The sequence below is a fragment of the Heterodontus francisci genome, chromosome 9, assembly GCF_036365525.1.
Source record: "Heterodontus francisci isolate sHetFra1 chromosome 9, sHetFra1.hap1, whole genome shotgun sequence".
Taxonomy (NCBI): Eukaryota; Metazoa; Chordata; class Chondrichthyes; order Heterodontiformes; family Heterodontidae; genus Heterodontus; species Heterodontus francisci.
The window spans coordinates 91,453,245-91,478,652 of record NC_090379.1 but is presented as its reverse complement, the minus strand read 5'-3'; the positions used below and the strand labels follow the sequence as shown (position 1 = coordinate 91,478,652).

Genomic DNA, 25,408 nt, shown 5'->3' with positions numbered 1-25,408 from the left:
GGCCCTAGCCAAGCTGTTCCAGCACAGATACAACACTGGCATTTGCCCGACAATATGGAAAATTGCCCGGGTATGTCCAGTCCACAAAAAGCAGGACAAATCCAATTCGGCAAATGACCGCCCCATCAGTCTACTCTCAATCATCAGCAAAGTGATGGATGGTGTCGTTGACAATGCTACCAAGCGGCGTATAAAGAGCAATAACCTGTTCACTGATGCTCAGTTTGGGTTCCACCAGGGCTACTCAGCTCCAGACTTCATTACAGCCTTGGTCCAACCATGGACAAAAGAGCTGAACTCAAGAGGTGCGGTGAAAGTGATTGCCCTGGATATCAAGGCAGCATTTGACCGAGTATGTCACCAAGGGGTTCTAACCAAACTGAAGTTAATGGGAATCAAGGGGAAAACTCTCCACTGGTTGGAGTCATACCTAGCACAAAGGAAGATGGTTGTGGTTGTTGGAGGCCAATCATCTCAACCCCAGGACATTGCTGCAGGAGTTCCTCAGGGCAGTGTCCTCAGCCCAACTATCTTCAGCTGCTTCATCAATGACCTTCCCTCCATCGTAAAGTTAGACGTGGGGATATCCACTGATGATTATACGATGTTCAGTAACATTCGCAACTCTTCAGATACTGAAGCAGTCCGTGTCCATATGCAGCAAGACCTGGACAACATTCAGACTTGGGCTGATAAGTTGCAAGTAACATCAGCACTTCACCAAGTGCCTGGCAATGACCATCTCCAATAAGAGAGAATCTACTCATCACCTCTTGACATTCAACGGCATTTCTTCTTTTCTTTTGGGCCTCCTTATCTCGAGAGACAATGGATACGCGCCTGGAGGTGGTCAGTGGTTTGTGAAGCAGCGCCTGGAGTGGCTATAAAGGCCAATTCTGGAGTGACAGGCTCTTCCACAGGTGCTGCAGAGAAATTTGTTTGTTGGGGCTGTTGCACAGTTGGCTCTCCCCTTGCGCCTCTGTCTTTTTTCCTGCCAACTACTAAGTCTCTTCGACTCGCCACAATTTAGCCCTGTCTTTATGGCTGCCCGCCAGCTCTGGCGAATGCTGGCAACTGACTCCCACGACTTGTGATCAATGTCACACGATTTCATGTCACGTTTGCAGACGTCTTTATAACGGAGACATGGACGGCCGGTGGGTCTGATACCAGTGGCGAGCTCGCTGTACAATGTGTCTTTGGGGATCCTGCCATCTTCCATGCGGCTCACATGGCCAAGCCATCTCAAGCGCCGCTGACTCAGTAGTGTGTATAAGCTGGGGGTGTTGGCCGCTTCAAGGACTTCTGTGTTGGAGATATAGTCCTGCCACCTGATGCCAAGTATTCTCCGAAGGCAGCGAAGATGGAATGAATTGAGACGTCGCTCTTGGCTGGCATACATTGTCCAGGCCTCGCTGCCGTAGAGCAAGGTACTGAGGAAACAGGCCTGATACACTCGGACTTTTGTGTTCCGTGTCAGTGCGCCATTTTCCCACACTCTCTTGGCCAGTCTGGACATAGCAGTGGAAGCCTTACCCATGCGCTTGTTGATTTCTGCATCTAGAGACAGGTTACTGGTGATAGTTGAGCCTAGGTAGGTGAACTCTTGAACCACTTCCAGAGCGTGGTCGCCAATATTGATGGATGGAGCATTTCTGACATCCTGCCCCATGATGTTCGCTTTCTTGAGGCTGATGGTTAGGCCAAATTCATTGCAGGCAGACGCAAACCTGTCGATGAGACTCTGCAGGCATTCTTCAGTGTGAGATGTTAAAGCAGCATCGTCAGCAAAGAGGAGTTCTCTGATGAGGACTTTCCGTACTTTGGACTTCGCTCTTAGACGGGCAAGGTTGAACAACCTGCCCCCTGATCTTGTGTGGAGGAAAATTCCTTCTCGGCATTTATGATCACTGAAACCCCCAATATAACATGCAAGGGGTAATCATTGACCAGAAAAAACTGAACTGGAACAGCCACATAAATACTGTGACTACAAGGGCAGGTCAGAGATTGAGATTTCTGGGGCGGGTAACTCACCTCCTGACTCCCCAATGCCTGTCCACCATTGACAAGGCACAAGGCAGGAGTGTGATGGAATACAAAAGTAAATAGTAATAGAATAGTAAATAAAGCCGATGAGTTGAGGGCACAGATTGACACATGGCAACACGGTATCGTTGCTATAACGGAAACTTGACTTAAAGAGGGGCAGGAATGGCGGCCCAACATCGCTGGATATAGAGTTTTCAGGCGGGATAGAAAGGGAGATAAAAAAGGAGGGCGTGTAGCATTATTAGTTAAGGAATCAATAACGGCTTTGAGGAGGGATGATATGCTAAATGAATCATCAAACAAACCGTACAGGTGGAGCTCAGAAATAAAAAAGGGGCAGCCACATTATTAGGAGTGTACTATTGACCCCCAAAGAGTGAGACGGAGATAGAAGAACAAATATGTTGGCAAATTTGTGAGTGCAAAAACTATAGGACAATAGTTGGGGATTTCAACTACCCCAATATCAACTGAGATACAAACAGGGTGAAGGACACAGAGGGGAAGAAATTCTTGAACTGTGTTCAAGAAAACTTTTTTAACCAGCAAGTAACAAGCCCAACAAGAGGGGGCGCAATTTTAGATTTAGTCTTCAGTAATAAAGCTGGGCAAGTGAATGAAGTAACAGCGGGTGACCATTTTGGAGATAGTGACCATAATACAGTTAGTTTTAGCATAATCAAGGAAAAGGACAAAGATAAAATCGGAGCAAAAATTCTAAATTGGGGAAAGGCAAATTTTACGAAACTGAGAGGTGACCTGGCAAAAGTGGACTGGATATATCTACTTGAAGGAAAATCAGTGGCAAACCAGTGGCAGGCATTCAAAAGTGAGATACTACAGGCACAGTGTAAGCATGTCCCCACAAAGATTAAGGGTGGTATGGCAAAATCTAGAGCCCCCTGGTTATGTAGAAGCTTACAGGGTAAGTTAAAGCAGAAAAAGAAAGGTTATGACGGTCACAAAAAACTTAATACTTTAGAAAGCCCAGAGGAGTATAGAAAGTGCAGGGGTGAAGTAAAAAAGGAAATTAGAAAAGGAAAGAGAGGAAATGAAAAATTATTGGCAGGTAAAATCAAGGAAAACCCAAAGATGTTTTATCAGTACATTAAGAGCAAGAGGATAACTAAGGAAAGGGTAGGGCCTATCAGAGATGTACAAGGGAACTTATGCATAGATGCAGAAGATGTGGGCAGGGCTTTTAATGAGTTTTTTGTCTCTGTCTTCACAAAGGAGAGGGTTGATGCAGACATTGTAGTTAAAGAGGAGGAGTGTGAAATATTAAATACAATAAGCATAATGAGAGAGCAAGTACTAGAGGGTCTGACATCGTTGAAAGTGGCTAAATCGGCAGGACTGGATGGATTGCATCCCAGGTTGTTAAAGGTAGCCAGGGAGGAAATAATGGATGCGCTGAGGATCATCTTCAAATCCTCACTAGATACAGGCATTGTACCAGATGATTGGAGGTCTGTGAATGTTGTACCATTGTTTAAAAAGGATGCAAGGGATAGGACAAATAATTATAGGCCAGTTAGTCTGACCTCGGTGGTGGGTAAATTGTTAGTATCAATTCTGGGGGACAGGATATACTGTCACTTAGAAAGGCACGGATTAATCAGGGATAGTCAGCATGGATTTGTTAGGGGATGGTTGTGTCTTATTAACTTGATTGAGTTTTTTGAGTAAGTGATGGCGAGGATTGATGAGGGTAGTGAAGTGGATGTGGTCTACATGGATTTTAGTAAGGCATTTGGTAAGGTCCCGCATGGCAGACTGGTCAGTAAAATGAATGCCCATGCGATACAGGGAAATGTGGCAGGTTGAATCCAGAATTGGCTCGGGGACAGAAAAAAAAAGAGTAGTAGTCGACGGATGTTTTTGCGAATGGAAAGTGGTTTCCAGTGGCACACCATAGGGCTCAGTGTTGGGCCCCTTGCTGTTTGTGGTATATATGAATGATTTGGACTTAAATGTGCGAGGCATGATTGGGAAATTTGCTGATGACACAAAAATTGGCCCTGTAGTTAATAGTGAAGAGGATAGCCGTAGACTCCAGAATGATATCAATGGTTTGGTTGAGTGGGTGGAAAAGTGGCAAATGGAATTCAATCCAGAGAGGTGTGAGGTAATGCATTTGGGGAGGGCAAATAAAGCGAGGTAATACACAATAAACGGGAGGATATTGAGAGGGGTAGAAGAAGTGAGAGACCTGGGAGTGCATGTCCACTGATCCCTGAAGGTGGCAGGACAGGTAGATAGAGTGGTGAAGAAGGCAAATGGAATGCCTTCCTTTATTGGCTGAAGTATAGAATACAAAAGCAGGGATGTGATGCTGGAACTGGATAAAATGCTGTTTAGGCCACAGCTGGAGTATTGCGTACAGTTCTGGTCACCACAATACAGAAAGGATACATTGCTCTGGAGAGAGTACAAAGGAGATTTACAAGAATGTTGCCAGGACTTGAAAGTTGAAGCTATGAGGAAAGATTGGATAGGCTAGGATTGTTTTCCCCGAAACTGAGGAGGCTGAAGGGAGACTTAATTGAGGTGTACAAAATTATGAGGGGCCTAGAGATAGAGTTGACAGGAAGGACCTGTTTTCCCTGGCAGAGAGGTCATTCACCAGGGGACACAGATTTAAGGTGATTGGTAGAAGGATTAGAGGGGACGTGAGGAAAAACGTTCTCCACCCAGAGGGTGGTGGATGTCTGGAATTCGCTGCCCGGATCGGTGGTAGAGGCCAAAACCCTCAATTATGTTAAAAGGTACCTGGACATGTACCTGAAGTGCTGTAACTTGCTAGGCTATGGACCAGGTGCTAGAAGGTGGGATTAGATTGGGCAGCTATTTTTTTCAGCTGGCATGGATTTAATGGGCTGAGTGGCCTCCTTCTGTGCTGTAATTGCTCTATGGTTCTAATACTCTCCACTTGCCTGGATGAGTGCAGCTCCAACAACACTCAGGAAGCTCAACACCACCCAGGACAAACAAGCCTGCTTGACTGGCACCACATCCACCACCTTCAACATTCACTCCCTCCATCACCAATGCACAGTGGCAACATCTACAGGATGCACTGCAGCAACTCACCAAGATTCCAAACCTGCGATCTCTACGACCTTGAAGGACAAGGGCAGCAGACGCATGGAAGCACCATCACCTGCAAATTCCCCTCCAAGTCACACGCCATCCTGACTATATAACACCGTTCCTTCACTGTCGCTGGAACAGAATCCTGGAACTCCCTCCCTAACAGCACTGAGGGTGTACCTGCACCAGATGGACTGCAGCGGTTCAAGAAGGCTGCTCACCACCACCTTCTCAAGGGCAATTAGGGAGGGGCAACAAATGCTAGCCTAGCCAATGACACCCACATCTCATGAAAGATTAAAAAAAACTTGCTCATTGCCCACACAGACATAAACATGTATAAAAACCATCGGTTACAAATATGAATGAGAGCTCTTGTTCAATTTCCCCCACTCAAACAACAGAGGCATTGTTCTTTATCAAGGAAAGGAGAAAATTCATTTTCATCATGACATCTGCTACAATAGGAACACAGGAACAGGAGCAGACCATCTAGCCCTTCGAGCCTGTGCTGCCATTCAGTGAGATCATGCTGTTCTGCAACCTAACTATATATTCGCCTTTGTCCCATATCCCTTAATACCTTTGGATAACAAAGATTTAAAATTAACAATTGATCTGTCATCAATTGCCGTTTGCGGAAGAGAGTTCCAAACTTCGACCTCACTTTGCATGTAGAGTGTTTCCTAGTTTCTCTCCTAAAAGGTCTGTTTCTAATTTTTAAACTATGCCCTCGGTCCGAGACACGCCAAACAGCGGAAATAGTTTCTCTCTATCTGGCCTGTCTATTCCCCTTAATATCTTGAAACCTTTCATCAAATCACCCCTTAATCTTCTAAATTCCACAGAATACAAACTTGGTTTGTGTAACCACTCCTTGCAATTTAACAGTCTGCCAGTTTTAGCATTCCTACCATTACCCAGGCTGAGATCAGCTAACTCAGCAGAACAAAGATCTAATGTAGGACTTTTCTGGTCTGTTTGATTCTGCTAAATAATTGAATAAATCCACTGAGTTATCAAGGCAGTCCTACTGTGCACAAAAGGTTTCGTCACAATCACTGGAATGCAGAAACCATGGACCCAAAAAACAGGCCCTGAAATTCCAAAGGGAGACCCCCATGGAATTTCTGGGCTATACTGTGTTACGAGGTAAGCATTAGATTATAAAGAAATGCAGGTGATGATGTTCTAGAATATCAATTTAGGCTCTGCATTTTTCATGAAAAAATATTTAAGAAGAAATTCAACCAGGGCAGCAATAATGGCATTAAAATTCACATCAAAGTCTCGGAACTGGGGAGGGGAAAAGATTAAAAAGTAGCCACCATTCCTAACTCGATTGCTATCCCCTACTAAAGAAGTGCTATGTGACCTTCGGGAGAGATTGAATTCAGGCTTTGAGCTGTGCAAATATTGTTTATTTGTAACTACACCTGTAACTGTCAGGGCAAAAACTGTGATATGTACACATTGATTATCATTCATTGTAACGAACGTCAAACTTTCATAATAGTTTTTACTTCAGAATGAATCATAGAACCTTACAGCACAGAAGGCGGCCATTTGGCCCATTGTGTCTGTGCCAGCTCTTTGAAACGGCTATCCAATTAGTCCCACAGCTCTGCTCCTTCCCCACAGCACTGCAAATGTTTCCTTTCCAAGTATACATCCAATCTCCTTTTGAAAGTTACTACTGAATCTGTTTCAGCGCGCTTTCAGATCATAACATGCTGTGTAAAAATAATTCTCATCTCCCTTCTGGTTCTTTTGCCAATTATCTTAAAACGGTGTCTTCTGGTTACTGACCCTCCTGCCAGTGAAACAGTTTCTCTTCATTCTACTCTTACAACAGGCTCTCATAATTTTGAACACTTCTATTAAATCTCCCCTTGACCTTCTCTGCTCCATGGAGCAAAATTCCAGTTTCACTAGTTTCTCCACATAACTGAAGTCCCCCATCTCAGAGCTTTCCATGACAAAGCAGAAATGGCAACTCACAGGGGTTTCTCATGGGTATAAATACATTGATTTTCTCACCAGCATTCCAGGAAAGTTGTTATTTTGTACATGCTTGGATGGAGCTGGTTATTTAAACAAACAATTCTATTTAACACAAACCTTCCCAATCCTCTTCCCCTCCACTGCTAACGCTTTCATCTTGGAGAAGTAATGGTAAAATGCCACCACGTAGGTAATGATTGACTTCTCATCCGGGTTCTCTGTAAAAACATCTGTGAGGGGGAGAAAATGAGAATAAGAACTTCTGCTTCTTTCTTAATCAGGCATCGCTCTTTATGCGGGAAAGGAGAAAATTCATTTTTATCATGATATCTGTCACAATCTGCACAATTACACCTTTGGAATCTAACAGCGCAAGGGCCTGTTTCAGTGCTGTATCTCTAATCTAATCTAATTTAATCTGAACTTGGTCAAACAATATTTGCCAGGCAAAAGACTACACCCCTAGAAATACAATAAATAAATCCTTTTCTTGCTGTGGTCAGTGGCAAAATGAAGTCAAAGTCAACCAGAATTACACTGAAAGACAGAATTATAAGCCAACTATGACAAGGAATCAACATCACATGATTGAAGGTTGCAGATTACCTTATGTAATCAAATTTAGTCACATGACAGTCAAAGAAAAAGGCTGGTTACATGCATAATTTTACTATGACACACTCTTGCAAAGTCCACCAATTTTACAGCTGTCCTAAATTATAGCAAACATCACATAATGATACAACACAGAAAGTGGCCATTCATCTCATCATGTCTGTGCCAGCACATTAAGGGAATACAGGTGAGAGAATCAGGGCTCCAATGTTATAGCCATATATCTGATTCCCTTTGTCTGTGGTTCACATTGGGAACACAGGATTGGGGAATGTACCTTTTTTTAATCCATTATACCATTAGGCACCCTCCTTATATTTATACTTCATATTTCTAAAGTTTATTTAGCTATTTATCAGTCTACTCTCAATCATCAGTAAAGTGTTGGAAGGTGTCATCAACAGTGCCATCAAGCAGCACTTGCTTAATAATAACCTGCTCAGTGACGCTCAGTTTGGGTTCTGCCAGGGCCACTTAGTTCCTGACCTCATTACAGCCTTGGTTCAAACATGGACAAAACAACTGAACTCAAGAGGTGAGGTGAGAGTGACTGCCCTTGACATCAAGGCAGCATGTGACCGAGTATGGCATCAAGGAGCCCTAGCAAAATTGAAGTCAATGGGAATCAGGGGGAAAACTCTCCACCGGTTAGAGTCATACTTAGCGCAAAGGAAGATGGTTGTGGTTGTTGGAGATCAATCATCTCAGCTCCAGGACATCACTGCAGGAGTTCCTCAGGGTAATGTCCGAGGCCCAACCATCTTCAGCTGTTTCATCAATGACCTTCCTTCAATCATAAGCTCAGAGCTGGGGATGTTCGCTGATGATTGCACAGTGCTCAGCACCATTCGCAACTCCTCAAATACTGAAGGAGTCCATGCAGAATGGACAATATCCAGGCTTGGGCTGATAAATGGCAAGTAACATTCGTGCCACACAATGCCGGGCAATGACCATCTCCAACAAGAGAGAACCTAACCATCTCCCCATGACATTCAATGGCATTACCATCGCTGAATCCCCCACTATCAACATCCAAGGGGCTACCATTGACTAGAAACTGAACTGGAGTAGCCATATAAATACCTTGGCTACAAGAGCAGGTCACAGGCTAGGAATCCTGAGGCGAGTAACTCACCTCCTGACTCCCCAAAGCCTGTCCACCACCAACAAAGCACAAGTCAGCAGTGTGATGGAATACGCTCCACTTGCCTGGATGGGTACAGCTCCAACAACACTCAAGAAGTTCGACACCATCCAGGACAAAGCAGCCCACTTGATTAGCACCCCATCTACAAACATTCACTCCCTCCACAGCGACGCACAGTGGCAGCAGTGTGTACCATCTGCAAGATGCACTGCAGCAACGCACCAAGGCTCCTTTAGACAGCACCTTCCAAACCTGAAACCTTTACCAACTAGAAGGGCAAGGGCAGCAAAGGTATGGGAACACCACCACCTGCAAGTTCCCCTTCAGATCTCACACCATCCTGACTTGGAACTATATCATCGTTCCTTCACTGTTGCCGGGTCAAAATCCTGGAACTCCCTTCCGAACAGTACTGTAGGTGTACCTACCTCACATGGACTGCAGCGGTTCAAGAAGGCAGCTCACCACCACCTTCTCAAGGGCAATTAGGGATGGGCAATAAATGCTGCCCTAGCCAACGATGCCCACATCTCATGAATGAATAAAAAATAATATACACATGTAATTACATAGAACCATTTGCTGAAACATACCCTCAGGATCAAGCAGCTTTGTCACGCCCAGCTGCTGCTCAGCGATATTGAAGGACTGCTGTAAGTTGTATGTGGCATTAGATTGTTTCAGTTTCTTAAAATCAACCAGATCAGGCCTGAAGAAAGAGAAACGCATTATAAACACTTCAAATTTACTATACACTTTTCAATGTTGAATAGCTTGCTCAATGGTTTAAGGAACTCAAACTACGTGAGAATTTTAACAGAATTCTGGAATTCAAATATGTTGCTAAAATGCCAAACAGCCATTTCCAGGTACATTTTAAACCTATCTGGTTTTGCATGTTATGGCAGTCTTCTTTACCTTACCCTGTCATAAAAGCCAGCTACCCAAACTGACGGTCATACACTCTACTGGTAATAGTAATTAATAGAAGTACCCATTGCAAACAGATGTACAAACTAAACCTGAACTAAAATACACGAAAATAGGCAAGATTAGAATATGTTTAAGCATGAAAAAGTAACAGTTTGGCTGACTCCATACAAGAAACAAATGAAAATCTAGCATGAGTGTAACAGTTTTGCAAATTAATCGACACCTCACCACTGGCCATGCATGGAATCATGGAAGTTTACAGCACAGAATGCGTCCATTTGGCCCTTGGTGCCTATGCTGGCTCTTTGCTACAGCAAAACAAAATTATTAGATAGATCAAGCAACAAAAAACAGAAATGGCACATTTGGTTTTATAAATAGGGGCACGACATGAATAAAGAGATTATGATAAATTTGTACCAGGTACTGGCTAGACCACAGTCAGACAACTGTGTGCAGAAAAATGATATTGGGCATACAATGTAGATTCATCAGGCAGAAACTATATTTGAGAGGAGATTTGAGATACTGGGGTTACTTCCTTTAGAGCGTAGAAGACTAATGGCAATTTAACAGAGGTTTTTAAAATTATGAAGAGTGGTGATAAAGACTATTTCGTCTGTTTGGGCAGTTTTGTAACAAGCTTCCTGTGAGATATATTATGGAATGCTTTCTGAAAAACCTACGTACACAACAGCTACTGCATCTTATTTAGAGCTGGTCTTTTCTTCAAAAGGTCTTAGGTTTTTCACAAACGTAATTTGTCTTTAATAAATCTATACTAGCTGCCCTTGATTATCCCAATCATCTCCAAATGCTTTCATTTGGTCTTGAATTCTAGATTCCAAGTGTTATCTGGTTTATCCTTCTCTCCCTTCTGAACAGAAAATTTAACTGGCTACCTCCGCCTTCCCCAGTACAATTTGCACATCTAAGAAGGTCAAAGCCTCTGCTATCTCCTCTTCAACTTCTTTTTCTTGCCAGTGGCTTGTCTATCTTGAATTCTGTTAACTTTTTCCAAACCAATTTCTTGTCCACAGTGATCTCCAACAATTATTCCATATCATAATCTACTTACATTCTCACATCCTGCTGATGGCCTTTGCCTCACATTACCTGTGTTTGTGGATAAGGGCATTAAAAGCCATGCCATCCTTCCAGCTTGATGTGAAATTTCTGATGTTTACATTGGGATACCTAAGTAATTTAAAAAAGGAACAAAAATGCTTTTATTTGAAAGCTAACTTTTTAAAAAGCTTTACAGACTTTGACAAAAATTCAGAGTACATGCTACAGTTGTTTGCATTGACAGGATAAATGGTTAAGTAAAAGAGAAAGGAGCGGTAAGAATAACTCACCCTGCTGTTTTCATCTGGCACCAAAGGAGGAGGGCATCCTTTGCTGACCGAGTCTCACGGTTGTCATGTGTCTCTACTGTGATATCCTGGATCTAAAAGTACAGATTGATGGATGTTCTTTTTTTTAAAAAAACTAAGTAGACATTTGAAGCAGATCTACAATACCTCCAGTAATGAGCTTTCTTGCAATTTTTTAAAAATCTTAAAGTTCTGGGAAAATTGAATAAAAATACAATTTCTGCAGTTTCACAACCTGTAACTGAAGTTGTTTGAAGAGTTAATAACTTAAGTATTGAAGACTGGAAATGGAGGGTGTGGGAAAGCAAGAAACCAAGGACAGGGGCGAGGCAAACAACAGGTGAGGCTCCAATTCATAAAGGGGAAACTAGAGCTGGGAATAACTTTGATTCCAACAATAACTATTGGTAACTCACTGAAATTGTACTGATAATTAGTAGTATCACTGGTAATGTTCAGATTCCCTTCACAACCAACAATACTATAACTCACTAATAGTCTATATGTAACTTGTCAAAATGTCTGATATCCTACCTTTAACTAGTAGTAATCCTATAACCTGCTGATATTCACCCTGACCTCATAACCAGAAATCCCCGGAACGGCACAAAGTCAGTCAAGCTCCAAGTTGATGCCACTTTTAAAAGGCACCATTTCTCTCCCTATCTCTTTGGATTCCGATTCCACGTGAAGGTGACAACTCTGATCTGTGAATCTCACAGTACTGGGTCTATATTTGGACTTCACACATCAAAACTGGCCTGTACAGACCGACCTGAACCAAGCAGATAGATTGCACAAAGGGCAATAGAGTCAGTGTTTGTGGTATATTTCATGGGGAAAATCGTCCTAAACTCAACCCAGCACCAACCCTTCTAAAACAATACAATAAAGGTAAAGTATGCAGATGCTGGAATTCTGAAATAAAAAACAGGAGATACTTGAAATACTCAGCAGGTCAGGCAGCATCTGTGGAAAGAGAAATAGTTAATGTTTCAAGTCAATGGCCTTTCCTCAGAACTGGGAAAAGTTGAAAATGTAATCGGTTTTAAGAAAATGAAAGTGGTGGGTGGGGGTGGAAAGGACAATAGGGAAGGTCTGTGATAGGGTAGAGAGCAGCAAAGATTAAATGGCAAAAGAGTAGGTGGTACATGGCCAAAGGGAGTGGTAATGTGGCAATGGGATAAGTAAAGAAGCAAAAGATGTGTCTGGAGGATGGGTGAATAGTAGAACCATGAACAACTATCTTCTGAAAGAAAAAGAAAGAAAAATAGAAGAACAAGATAGAAAAACCAAACCAGCAAAGAAAAAGGAAACAAAATGGGAGCAGAGGTTGAAATTGATGAACTCAGTGTTGAATCTGGAAGGTGGTAAAGTGCTTAACTGAAAGATGAAGTGCCGTTCCTCAAGCATTACATTGAGCTTCATCAAAACACTGCAAGATCCCAAGGACAGAGAGATCAGAGTGGAGCAAGGTGGAGAAGTAAAATGACAGGCGACCGAAGCTCAGGGTCACAGTTGCAGACTGAATGGAGCTGTCCTGCAAAGCAGTCACCCAATCTGTGTTTGGTCTCCCCAGTGTGGAGGAGACCGCATCATGACCAGGGAATACAGGATACTAAATTGAAAGAAGTACAAGTAAATCGCAGTTTCACCTGGAAGGTGTGTTTAGGGCCTTGGATGGTGGGAAGAGAGGAGATAAAAGGGCAGGTGTTGCATCTCCTGCGCTTGCACGGAAAGGTGCCATGGGAAGGGGAGGGATATTTGGAGTGTTTGAGGAGTGGGCCAGGGTATCATGAATGGAACGGTTCCTTCAGAATGCTGAAAGGGGAGGGGAGAAATCGTTTTTGATGGTGGCATCACACTGGAGGTGGCGGAAATGACAGAGGATGATCCATTGAATACGGAGACTGTTGTTAATTGTATCGTAATTGAGTATTTAATCGTAGTCAGATGGTAGGCATTAACTGGAGATTCACTTGTGCTCCTGTATATAGGAACAGACTGAAACTGTGGCTGTTGGGTTAAGAGGTGCATGTTTGTAATGTGCATCTCTGTAAATAAAAGCTTATAAAGTGTGTAAAGACTAGACTCCAGTTTTATCCTTCACTGCCTGGCTTTCTGTAATAGAACAGCTGGTGGGGTGGAAGGTGAAGACAAGGGAATCCCTATCATTGTGATAGATCCCCAGTCTCCAACTCTCTCCCCGACCACTCTACAACACTGCCCCCCCTACTTCCCTCACCAACTGCCAACCCAGGCAGCGTGCGGGAGGACCATGCCCTCAGTGCAGCAAGGCAGTGGCCCCCTCCAATACAAACTTCAGAAAGTGCAGCAAACAGTGAGGTGGAGAACAGCTGATTTGCACGAATTAGTGTTACAGCAAACTTTTCTCCCAAGTTGCCAATAGCAGAGCTTGGAAAATGTATCACTGACATGGGTAGACTCCTATCGAAACTGAGAGGACTGGGAACCCTACTGTTCAGGGGTGTTCAGCCCATGTGTTTCTTTTGTATTGACACTGACCTGGAAACGAAGGATGATGGTCCAGATGAGACCAAGTGTAAGCCTATGGCTCCCATCAACAATGTCGTGTGACCCCATATTTTCCAGGTGCACTTTCTGTTCTTTCAGAAACTGAAGAGCCTTGTCTACATTTTCCAAACAATGTATACGCATCCGACCTTTGGTTGGTTTTGGCTGATTAGGGAGATATGACACCATGGTTTCAGTAAAAAGGAAAATACACAATAAAATAAACATTGAATATATGCCACTTAATGGAAGGTTATGAAACACAAGCAGTTAGTACAAGTACAACATGCTGTTATTTCACCTTTGGGAAGCAGATGTGACTTTTACTTTCCCTCTTGGGCTGAGTATAATGCCCCTACACAAAGTGTGCTCAAGTACTCTCAACACAGCCCCAACTGGACATGGGTTAATGGCACAAAACTGACAATAATTTGGCATGTTTTGGTGTTACATCGACAAACTCATTTAGACAAACTAGGGTGGTATGAGAAATTCACACTGAATGTTCTTGCGAGGTCGGGATTGAAGTATATTTACACGGGTGGGGAACAGTCCATAAAAACACCCCACACTATACCTGATCAGGGGGCATTTAAGACTGACACTGAGTATCCAAAATGGATAAAATAGCCTCAATATTAACATTCCTCAGCCTCCCACGATGGGGGGTGGGCGGGGGCAAGGGAGAGATGGAAGGCCAAGGGGGGCATAAATTTAAAACCGGGGAACGCTGCCCCAACCTGGCAGGCACATGCCCGTTGCTGTTTTTATGGTGGCGGGCTTCAGGCATTTAAGTGTCCCACTGTGGACACGGCATTAACACAATGCAATTGGGAGCCTGAGTTGAACTTGACAATTGCCAGCTGGTTTCCCAGGGCTGGGTAAACCAGGTGCTGAAAGGGAGGTGGGAACTACTGTCTCAAAAAGGTAAGTATATTTTCCAGGATTCCTTGTGGGTCAGGAGGAGCAGCTGTACTCCCCCAGACACTCAAGGAACCCTTCAGCTTCCCCTTTGCTGATCACACCCTCTCTCTCACCCTGCTGTGAGTGGCAACTTCCCGCCTCCCCAAGCCCTGATTTTTTGTTCCTTCTCCCCTCCCGACTTGTTTTTCCATATGCCAGCTTGCCTACCCATCAATTTGGCTAGCTGCTGGGTAGGAAAGATAAGAAAAAACTTATAATGAGGTCCTGCCATTAAATTCGGCACAATCTCCGCATGCTCAGCCTTGCCGGGTTAATCGCCTTGCTCCCCACTACCCTCCCTCTCTACCTGTAAACATCCCGGACAAGTTATTCCGTTATGGGGCACTGGTTGGTACCCATAGAGGGGAAGGAAACAGAATAGCAAAATAATAATTATAGTACATTGACTCCATAATATTTCTAGTCACGATAGGTTTGAAATAATTAAAAGAGAAATCTGAAATACTGCAGCCTTTACATTCATTATGAAGTAAGTACGGATTATTTCACACAGTATTTGAACATTTTTGAACTAATGCTGAAGAAAATGTCTTCCTTTTCAGGAAGTTTTGAAAAGCAACACAGAGGCTATAAATGCTCACTGGGGCATTCTGAACTTCATTATTCTGATGTTGAAATCAACCATCAACACCCAAGACAATTAAAACCACAAACTACAAATTCCAACAGATTATGCAACATACCAGGTGCTCCCCTGAGAGAATTTCCAGCAATTTAATCAGCATGCGTCCATCTCGGAGGTCCATGTACAGATCAGTAATGCGGCAGGTTACGCGTGCCAAGTGAGAGTTCACCCATTTCATAAAGGTTTTCTTCTGCACAACTTCACGTTCATCTGTAAAACAATTAATTAATCACTGCTTGCTGTCTCAATATTTGGCTTTTATACTTTTGTGCTTAAAACCTCTAAGTGATATCAGCATTCAAAGACTTAGGAATGGTGCTGCCACAAAGCAAAATATTGTGGAGGCTGTGAGTTAGAAAGTAGGTTTTACTGGTGTGACTTAAGATTGGGATCCTTGACTGTTCAGTGCAAGCCATTCTTTAAATGGACAGAATGGTGGTGCTGCTTTGAGTCAATGATTTCTCACATACAGAGTTCCTGATCTCGGCCATGCCACTCATGAGATAAATGCTTCCCTACAGGGAAGGAGGAAAAAATTATTTAAACGTCCATTTAAAATTTAAAAGAAAGTCATTAATCTGCAAAGAAAAACATCAGCAACTTATCAGCATTAAACTGTAACCAAAAGAAACTTAAAATAGTCTCATGGTACTGCACATTAAAGTCCAATATCACAGTCAGGCTTATTACTTATTTATCATTGAACAGCATGCCTGCCAGAAAGTGTTTCTAAAACTAAATAATTCAGTATGTATTACATAATACAACATCAATAGAATGTATGAAGCTATGGTCCAATATTTGTAGTTAAGTCAAGCTTCACAATAAATACTCCATGATTGAGATACAGGCTGGTGTCTAACATCCAGCCACATATTATTCTATATTTATTTAAGATTAAGATGGTTTCCAAGGAATATTATAACTGGAACTACTTTTATCTCACAGACAGTTTTCAACTGTCATTCTGGTCAACTTATTGAAGGTATTTTATCATTTATAACAGAAATAATGAATCCCTAACATTTCAAAAAACCTAGCAAACCACCTTCTACTGCTCACAATGAGAACAGTGATTACATTAGCTTTAAGCCCTTTAGAACATCCTGGATGTAAAAGCCTGCAGTTATCATTTAATGAAGACTTAAGAACACAGCACAACAATACACTGTGGTCGTGAAATGGTGGGTTGTGGTGGGGGTGGGGGTGGGGGTGGGGGGCGGTGGGGGGAAAGCAAGGAGGGAGGAAATATTTTGAATTGGGTCAAGGATTTAAGCAATAAGCCTCCCCATCCTATCTTCTGTCCACTACCCCAGATTCATCTAGAGTCGAGCTGCTAAACAAAGCAAACCCAATATCTCCATCAACTCCACTATGTAATACATGCATTTGAGTGTCAACAAGTTTGAGCTCCAATATGAATAAAAAAGGTATTTGTTTTTGGTTACTGATGGGACAATAGGTTAGCACTGGATCAATTCATGACAACAGTGGATCTGTCTGAGTTGTCAATAAATCAATAATAAAGTGCTTAAACGATGAACGAAAGACTTCGGCAAAAACAAATCTGCCAAAAAATCAGACAAACAAGCTGAACGTGTATAATACACTTTTTTTTTATTCATTGGATGTGGGCGTCGCTGGCCAGGCCAGCACTTATTGCCCATCCCTAATTGCCCTAACTGAGTGGCTTGCTAGGCCATTTCAGAGGGCATGTAAGAGTTAACCACATTGCTGTGGGTCTGGAGTCACATGTAGGCCAGACCAGGTAAGGACAGCAGATTTCCTTCCCTAAAGGACATTAGTGAACCAGATGGGTTTTTACAACAATCGACAATGGTTTCATGGCCATTATTAGACTAGCTTTTTAATTCCAGATTTATTAATTGAATTCAAATTCCACCTTCTGCTATGCTGGGATTTGAACCCATGTCCCCAGAGCAATACCCTGGGTTACTAGTCCAGTGACAATACCACTACGCCACCGCCTCCCCTTAACTCAATAAATATTTGGACTATCCTTCCCCTCTTTGCTTGGGGCAGTGGTACAAATGGAGTATTTGGGCTCATTGCTCTAGTGCAGGCTATTGTAACTGTCTACTTAATTGACAATTCTTAAACCTACTTTTCTGCTTCTCTAATCTGAAAATGATAATAGTGTTAGCTGTGGCTCAGTGGTAGCATTCTCACCTTTGCGGCAGAAGGTTCTGGGTTTGTAGTCTCACTGCAGAGACTTCAGCACAAAATCTAAGCTGTAGTACCGAGGGAATACAACACTCTCAAAGGTGATGTATTTCAGATGAATCACTAAAACGAGGCCTCGTCTGGCCTCTCAGGTGGATGTAAAAGAACCCGTGTCTCTATTCAAAGAGCAGCAGGGGAATTCTCCATGGCATCCTGGCCAATATTCATCCCTTAACCAAAACCACTGAAACAGATTATCTGGTCATTTATTTCATTGATGCTTGTGGGACTTTGGCATTTCCTATATAACAATGGCGACAATGTTTCAAAAGTCATTCATTAGCTGTATAGCACTTTGGGATCTCTTGATGTCATGAAGGGCATTATATAAACATAAGTTTTTTTCTTCCTTTCTTTAACTTGTTTTAATTTTATTCAAGGCAAAGTATTTTATACTCCCAACCATGGAGGCACGTAAGCGTACAACTAATTATTTAAATCTACAATTCTGTTCTGCTGGGAAAACACCTAGTTTTTAACAGTCTGGCTATTTGAAAATTGTAGAGTGATAATACGAAAACAGATTGGTTCTGGACCATAGTTATTTTTAACCATGTGCAGTTAACTCCGTACCCAACAGAGAGAAAGGGACAGCGTACAGGAAGGAAATCTTGCCATTTTTCAAAAACAATACAGAATATACATTGCTGGGATGAAGGCATTGCCAAATTCAGCAAGAGCGCCTCATCAAAATTTTGCCCCATTATGGCATCATTCCTAGCAAAATGGAATGGAACAAATGAAGCTTAGGCAGAAACTGATCATTGTCAGTTGCGGTGAATGAAAACTCTTATGCCAAGTTGAGAGGCATCATTTTGCGGTTCAGCTGATATCAGATCATGCAGAAGGATACCTCATAGCCTTGTACCAACACAAAAATTACAATCTTGTGTATAGCAATTAGGAAATAAAATTGATCAGCTGCCATGGAACAGCTCAACTGCCTTCTATTGCTATACCTAGGGCCCTACCAAATTCATGATCAGATTTTACAAATTTCATGGTCATGGCATTTTAAGAATGATGAATGTCACGATTTTATATATTTAAGTCATAAATATCACGGTGTTGCAACAAACCATGAAAATGATCTATTTCAAACAAGAAAAAATAAGGTTTCTGGTTTCAAATGGCATTAATGTATACTCAAAAACTATTGTAAAAAACTGACTATAAACAGGTCACATTCTTTACTGACTGAAGTCAGCGGTCAAATGTGAGCATGGAGCAACCTGCTCTTCCTTCATTCTCTGTCTCTGTGCTGTGAACACATGTCTGTGTTTCGGCACAGCTCTCTCCGTGTCCAGAGAGCTCATTGGAATTGTCCTCACAAAGTGTAGCAAAAAACTTTGGTAGTCAGTCCTGAACTTGGCAAGAAACCACCATTTTGCACAATACGTTGAATGAATACCCACAGCTTTGGGTGATCAAGTTTTTCCAACAGCATGTGGCACTTGCAAAAGCATCCACAAGTTCCACTGTAACCAACTGACAATTTTCTTAACTCTGCTGTAGAGGTATGCAAAGGAAACGCGACGCGAGCCCGAATTCCGACCCGACACATGTCGTCGGGACCCGTCAGGTGGCAGGCCTTTACATCAGTACATGGGTAAAGGCCTGCTACCCGACCCGACCCCGATGGGGTTTGATGGCATGTGTCGGGTTCAGGTCGGGTCGGGCTTCCTGGTCCAGCATTCGGACTTGGGTCAGGTTTCCTTTGCACACCTCTACTCTGCTGACTTCTTAAAAAGAGACGACATTGATGCTTTTTTTTTGCATGTTCGTTTTCCAGCAGTGTGGTGTTGGATGCTCTCTTTCTATTGCGTAGGCTTTCAGACTCTAAGTGGTGCTGAACTGTTGCCCACCATATGTGATCCAACTAAACATTGCAACTTGTACTAAACAGTATACCACCATCAGCATGCAGAATTTGGCTTCCAAATCCTTTCACTTGATGTGCAGTAAGGGTTGTGGCTATTTTGATTTGCTCATTCTGGCATTCTCACTTGTCTGTTAACACTTGAGACTGCAACCATCAAAACTGCACCAGACACTCTCTCTCATCTACCAATCGCCAAGTGAGCCTTGTGTCAATCAGTAAAACACATAATGTTCACAAAATGGCCAATTTCATAAAGGACACGAGATTTCATGGTCTGTGATGCATTTTTCACGGCAGTGAATATGGTTTGGCACTAGCTATACCAATACCCAATCTGATAGAATGGTGCGGAGATCAATTATGTTTCTTAAGTGGTGAGCAGTGCTTTAAACACAATCACATAAAAGATTTCCTGCCTTCAAATGGTCAACTGTGGCTATGGTTGTCCAACATCCACGCTGAGCGGTTCTGAAATGCCAGGATGTGGAAAAATCTAAGGACATAAGATAACGAAAGAATGCTTCCAACGAGACCATATAGTTCCTCAGTGCAGATATGATAGTCTACTGTTTATAATACCGAACTAACAATAGAGGTCATGATTTGGGGGCATTTGTCAGAATACAACTTATATTCTTAACACTGGGGTTAATCAGGATGATTCCCTATTTGGCTGGTGCTACAAAAAAGGATTTTCAAAGAAAAGTTTCAAATTTTGTTTAAGTATCACATTACCAGTTGCTGCTAATTAGATACAGCTCACAAGGATAATATCAACTGTGACTACTGAGTTAGTCTCCTGCTTATTCATGGGTGCAGTACAGACACTTATAGCCAAAAATACAGACAACTCAGCACCAAATACAAAGATACAGGGAACTAGTGTCCAGACACAATTTCCCCAATACTTACTGGAAGGCGGGGAGTCAGACAGGCTCTTTTTATGACTGAACCAAAATACATGAGTATAAATCCATCCTTAACTCAATAGTAAGAATATAACAGGACAGGGCAAAAAGCAGCTTTTGTATACTCCTCATCAAGTCTACTGGCTGACAATAATAAAGTAAATGGACTGATGCAGAGTATCTTACATATTGCACAAATATTTCACTTCAGAAGGGGTCAATGCTCCATTTAAGGAACATCTAAACACTTGTCCATTCCCTGGTGAAATTTTCTGATTGACCTTGAAATAAAAATGTAAGCTGAGCTGCTCTTTTTGCACTGTTTTTACTTCAAACAGAAAACCACTGTGAACCCTGCATCCCTGTGCAAATAATACTGGACACAATCCATGATCTTTTTTCATAGATAACAATGTATGATAATTATCTTAATAGTTTTGTGCAGTTTTTGTAACTACAAAATTATTTAATTTCCTTGAGCCAGAATACATGTACCAATCAAGGATACCAGCTATTTGTTGTCTTTGTGTCTTTGCACCTTTCCCACATCAGGTAGTGAAATGCTTCGCAGGCAGATGAGAATGGTGCCCGTTGGCAACGTGAAAACTTCTTCCATGGCCGTAACTATCTTTTTAAACAGTGATAGGGTGAGTAGTCCGATACAGTGGGAGGGATCTATGGTCTCCCACAACCCACGTAATGAGGGTGAGGTTGCCATTTAGACCCGCCAGACATGAGTTACTTGGAGCTCCCGTCTCCACTCATCGGAAAAGTCTGGAGCGGGGTTACACCAAGCATCTTCTGACGCAGTAGCAGGAATGCTACCAATAAGCAGCACAGTGGCACAGTGGCTAGCACCGCAGCCTCACAGCTCCAGCGACCCGGGTTCAATTCTGGTTACTGCCTGTGTGGAGTTTGCAAGTTCTCCCTGTGTCTGCGTGGGTTTTCGCCGGGTGCTCCGGTTTCCTCCCACCACCAAAAGACTTGCAGGTTGATAGGTAAATTGGTCATTATAAATTGCCCCCAGGTGGTAGGGGAATATAGAGACAGGTGAGGATGTGGTAGGAATATGGGATTAGTGTAGGATTAGTATAAATGGGTGGTTGATGGTCAGCACAGACTCGATGGACCGAAGGGCCTGTTTCAGTGCTGTATCTCTAAATAAAAAAATAAAAGCCAAAGCATGCTGCTCATACATCCTAGTGATTCCGAGTTATGTTAAAAGTGGACAGAAGTGCAATTGTTATACCAATGTGCTTTGTTGAATGATAATTTTCTATAATCCACTGACTGGAGATCTGAGCTTATATATTTTTTTACAAGACATTTTTAAAAGCCAAACTGAGAGAAAAGTCATCCTTTCAGCTTAAAATGATCACCTAGGTTGCTACACTGTATCCCACATTGCAATGGACTGCGACGAGAGAGGAAATGTCTGCTCAGGTCGGCACAGCGGCGCAGTGGTTAGCACCTCAGTCTCACAGCTCCAGCGACCCGGGTTCTGTTCTGGGTACTGCCTGTGCGGAGTTTGCAAGTTCTCCCTGTGACCGCGTGGGTTTCCTCCGGGTGCTCCAGTTTCCTCCCACAGCCAAAGACTTGCGGGTTGATAGGTAAATTGGCCATTGTAAAAAAAAATTGCCCCTCGTGTAGGTAGATGGTAGGAGAATTGAGGGGATGAGAGAGGTAAAATGGGATTGGTGTGGGATTAGTGTAAATGGACGGTTGATGGTCGGCGCGGACTCGGTGGGCCGAAGGGCCTGTTTCGGTGCTGTATCTTTCTATGACTCAGTTCCCAGCAAGAACCAAGACCCAGGAAGTTTAAAGGAACTGCTTGTTCTTTCAGCAAGCAGAGAAATACTGCTAACTGCTATGTTTGAGCGACTGTCATGTGACAAGTCTCCCCATCTATGGCTTTAAGCTGGTGGTTTTATCTGCAGCAGAGGAGAAGCAACCGGACTCTGACATGAGCAGACCCTGAGTTGTGGTCTATCTCCTTCTCTCTCTCCATTCCAGCTTGAAAGCTTTCAAATCCTGCTTGTTGACTGACCACCTTTGCATATTCCGGCTACAATCAGAAACCCTACTGGAGGGGATCATCCGCATCACTATCTCCAAAAGACTCACCAAACCTGTCATCTACCTTTTCAAATTAAAAGCCTCAGGACCCTGAATTCAGCTAGAAGGCAGCCAAATCACCAAACTTCACAGACTGTATACCCCTTTTTTCTATGGTCTCTAACTCAACCAATCTACCTTTCCCCAGTCTGTAACCTATTACTGTGAGTAAACCTCTCCTGTGTGTGAGGGAAAGTTGGTGCGTTGTTTATTATTTTATTGGTTTGGTTTAGGTACAATCAAGTTAACCTCTTTCTTTGTTAACTGAAGAAAACCTGTCTGCTTACTTACTTGCTATGATCATAAGAAGGACCAATCAAACACCGACTGAATTGGCCAGTATATCCATTTTAAAAAAGAATTGAACTTGCTGTGGTCTAAAAAGGAGAGGGAAAAGAGGGAAGCCCTTCAACCCCTCCTCACTTGACCTTAACAAAAATTTGGGGTCTCATCCAGGATCAAACCCAAAGACAAATGGGAAATTGGAAGTGGGAAACCAAATCGATCCCTAGCAATAATTTTAAAACTTCAATACAGGTTTTCTTGTGGTTTTCAGTGCTAGATTACAAAGATTGCCACATCCGAGGCCAGTACCTTCCTAAAACAAAGTGAACTAACTTGGGCCAGGGTAAAATCCCTATATGTTGAAGAGTTCAGGAATGTAGCTGGGCAGCTAGAGATTACTATCCGTCCAAAAATCAGGATGCCTGAAATCCTAAAACTTGTGGCCAACCATTTTAAAATTGACACTGAAGAACCGGAGACAGGCATAGAATCTGAAACATTAGCTAAGATACAGCCAGAACAGAGAAGATTTGAATTAGAATTCCAGGAAAAAGAGCTTTCCAGAGAGAAAAACAGGAGAGAATTCCAGGAAAGTGAAAAAGGGAGGAAAGGAAAAAAGTGCTTTCCAAAGGGAGTTAAGGAAGCTCGAACTCAATAGGGGAAGACTCAATATACCCAGTGAAGGCACCCCTAGTGAGGGAACTACCCCTAGTTCAGGACTAGGTGCTGAGCTCTTTAAGTTCTCCCAGTTGATACCAATGTTCAATTAGGGGGATGTGGAAGCATTTTGCATCTGTTTTGAAAAGCGTACAGAACAGTTGAAGTGGCCAATAGACAGGTGGACACTGTTACTGCAAAGCAAACGAAAAGGAAACACCCATGAGGTTTTTTCACTGTTGCCTGATGAGAGTTCGTCAGATTATGAGATGACTAAAAATGCTGTCCTGAGTGCATAGGAGCTAGTACCAGAGGCGTACCGCCAAAAATTCTGAACTCCCCGAAAGCAGCCTGAACAAACTTACATGAAGTTCGAAAGGGTTAAGCAACTCGCTTTCGACCGATGGATACGGGCACTTAAGATAGAGTCCACCTATGAAAACCTCAGAATGGTGATCCGCCTCGAGGAGTTCAAAAACTTGCTTCCCCTTTCCATAAGAAACCACATGGAAGAACAAAAGCTTCCAAGAGCCAGCAGCAACCATGGCTGATGATTATACACTTATTCATAAGACCTTGTCCCAAGGGAAACCCTTCTCTAATCACCTCCCCAAATCTGAAAAGGATAGACAGTGGGAGAGTGACAAGAGGATGAACAGCCATCATTGAGAAGGGAGAGCTGGAAACACAGGGGGCCCTCCTCAGGTCAAAAAGGAAGGTGCCGAGAACAGGAGTGATGCCCAGAAGCACCATTGTAACAAGGCAGATCACCTTCGAGCCAACTGCTGGAAGTTATGGGGAAAACCCATAGGTTTAATCAGGGTACACCAGACCAGTGCAGGAAAAGGGGCCCTGATGGAAAGCATAGCAGACCATGCTGTGGCTTTAACTGCAGCAGTAAAACTCAGCAACCTACTGCTGAGAGTGCAGGAAAACTTAACAAAATCCCTGAGAGTTACCAGAATCTTGAATCCAGAGGAAAAGTGACCCCATATCCCTCGAGTGAGGTGAGTAAGCCCATAGTTATACTTAGGCATACAAGGGCCACGCAATTCCTTCTGCTGGGAAAAGGCATGACCTTTCCCCCAGAGAGTGCACTAAATACTACAGTGCTAGTAAACGGTATCAGAGGAAAGTATATGCCCATACCTTTTATACCGGGTACACCTGGAGTACAACCTTGTTTTAGGACCGGTAACTGTGGGGATTGTCTCTAGTTTACCTGTGGACGATGTCGACCTGCTCCTGGGTAATGATCGGGCGGAGCAAAAGTGTTCGCTTCTCCAGTGGTTTTACAGAGACCGAAAGAGATTAGAGAGACAGAGCAGTTACGTGAACAGGTCCCTGGCATTTTTTCTGACTGTGGTGACCCAGTCCATGGCCAAACAAGCTCTGTCAGAGGAGGCTGAACTGGCACTGCAGACAGATGACCCTACTGTCTGGTTATCTGAAACCTTGTTTGGGAAGTTAGAGGATCCAGAGGATGGGTTAAATGTCTTCCTTGGTAAAGGCTCAGCAAGCTGACCCAGGGTTAAAAAAGTTACCACAGACTGCCCAAACTGAAGCTGAAACAGAGGGAGTTCCAGAGTGCTACTATTTAAAGAATGAGGTACTGAGGAAGTGGAGACCTCCTTACAGATCTTCAGATGAAGTGTGGACAGTGGCTCACCAGGTAGTGGTGCCGCCAAGGTACTGTAGGGAAATACTGAGAATAGCCCACGAGATTTCAATGGCTGGACATTTTGGTATCAGAAAAACCCAAGCCTGCATCAGACAACATTTTCACTGGCCACAAGGATGTGGGGGAGTTCTGTAAGACTTGCCACATGTGCCAGGTTGTGGGGAAGCTTCAACTTGCAATAAAACCTGCACCCCTACTTCCCACACTGGCTTTTGGGGAACCGTTCAGCAGAGCGCTGGCAGATTGTGTGGGACCCCTGCCGAAAACAA

The 25,408-nt window shown here is 43.1% G+C and overlaps 1 protein-coding gene across 6 annotated transcripts in view; it reads right to left on the bottom strand.

The window, feature by feature from the left end:
- Positions 1-25,408, bottom strand: part of LOC137373907 (spectrin beta chain, non-erythrocytic 1-like) — a 362,769-nt gene that overhangs the window by 159,156 nt on the left and 178,205 nt on the right. For all 6 annotated transcript variants that reach the window (XM_068039482.1, XM_068039486.1, XM_068039483.1 and 3 more), the window contains 6 exons: positions 15,426-15,577; positions 13,750-13,923; positions 11,206-11,297; positions 10,964-11,044; positions 9,508-9,623; positions 7,267-7,379 (listed from right to left, as the gene is read on the bottom strand). In XM_068039482.1, coding sequence (XP_067895583.1) covers positions 7,267-7,379; positions 9,508-9,623; positions 10,964-11,044; positions 11,206-11,297; positions 13,750-13,923; positions 15,426-15,577 — 728 coding nt within the window. The remainder of the gene's footprint in view (positions 1-7,266; positions 7,380-9,507; positions 9,624-10,963; positions 11,045-11,205; positions 11,298-13,749; positions 13,924-15,425; positions 15,578-25,408) is intronic.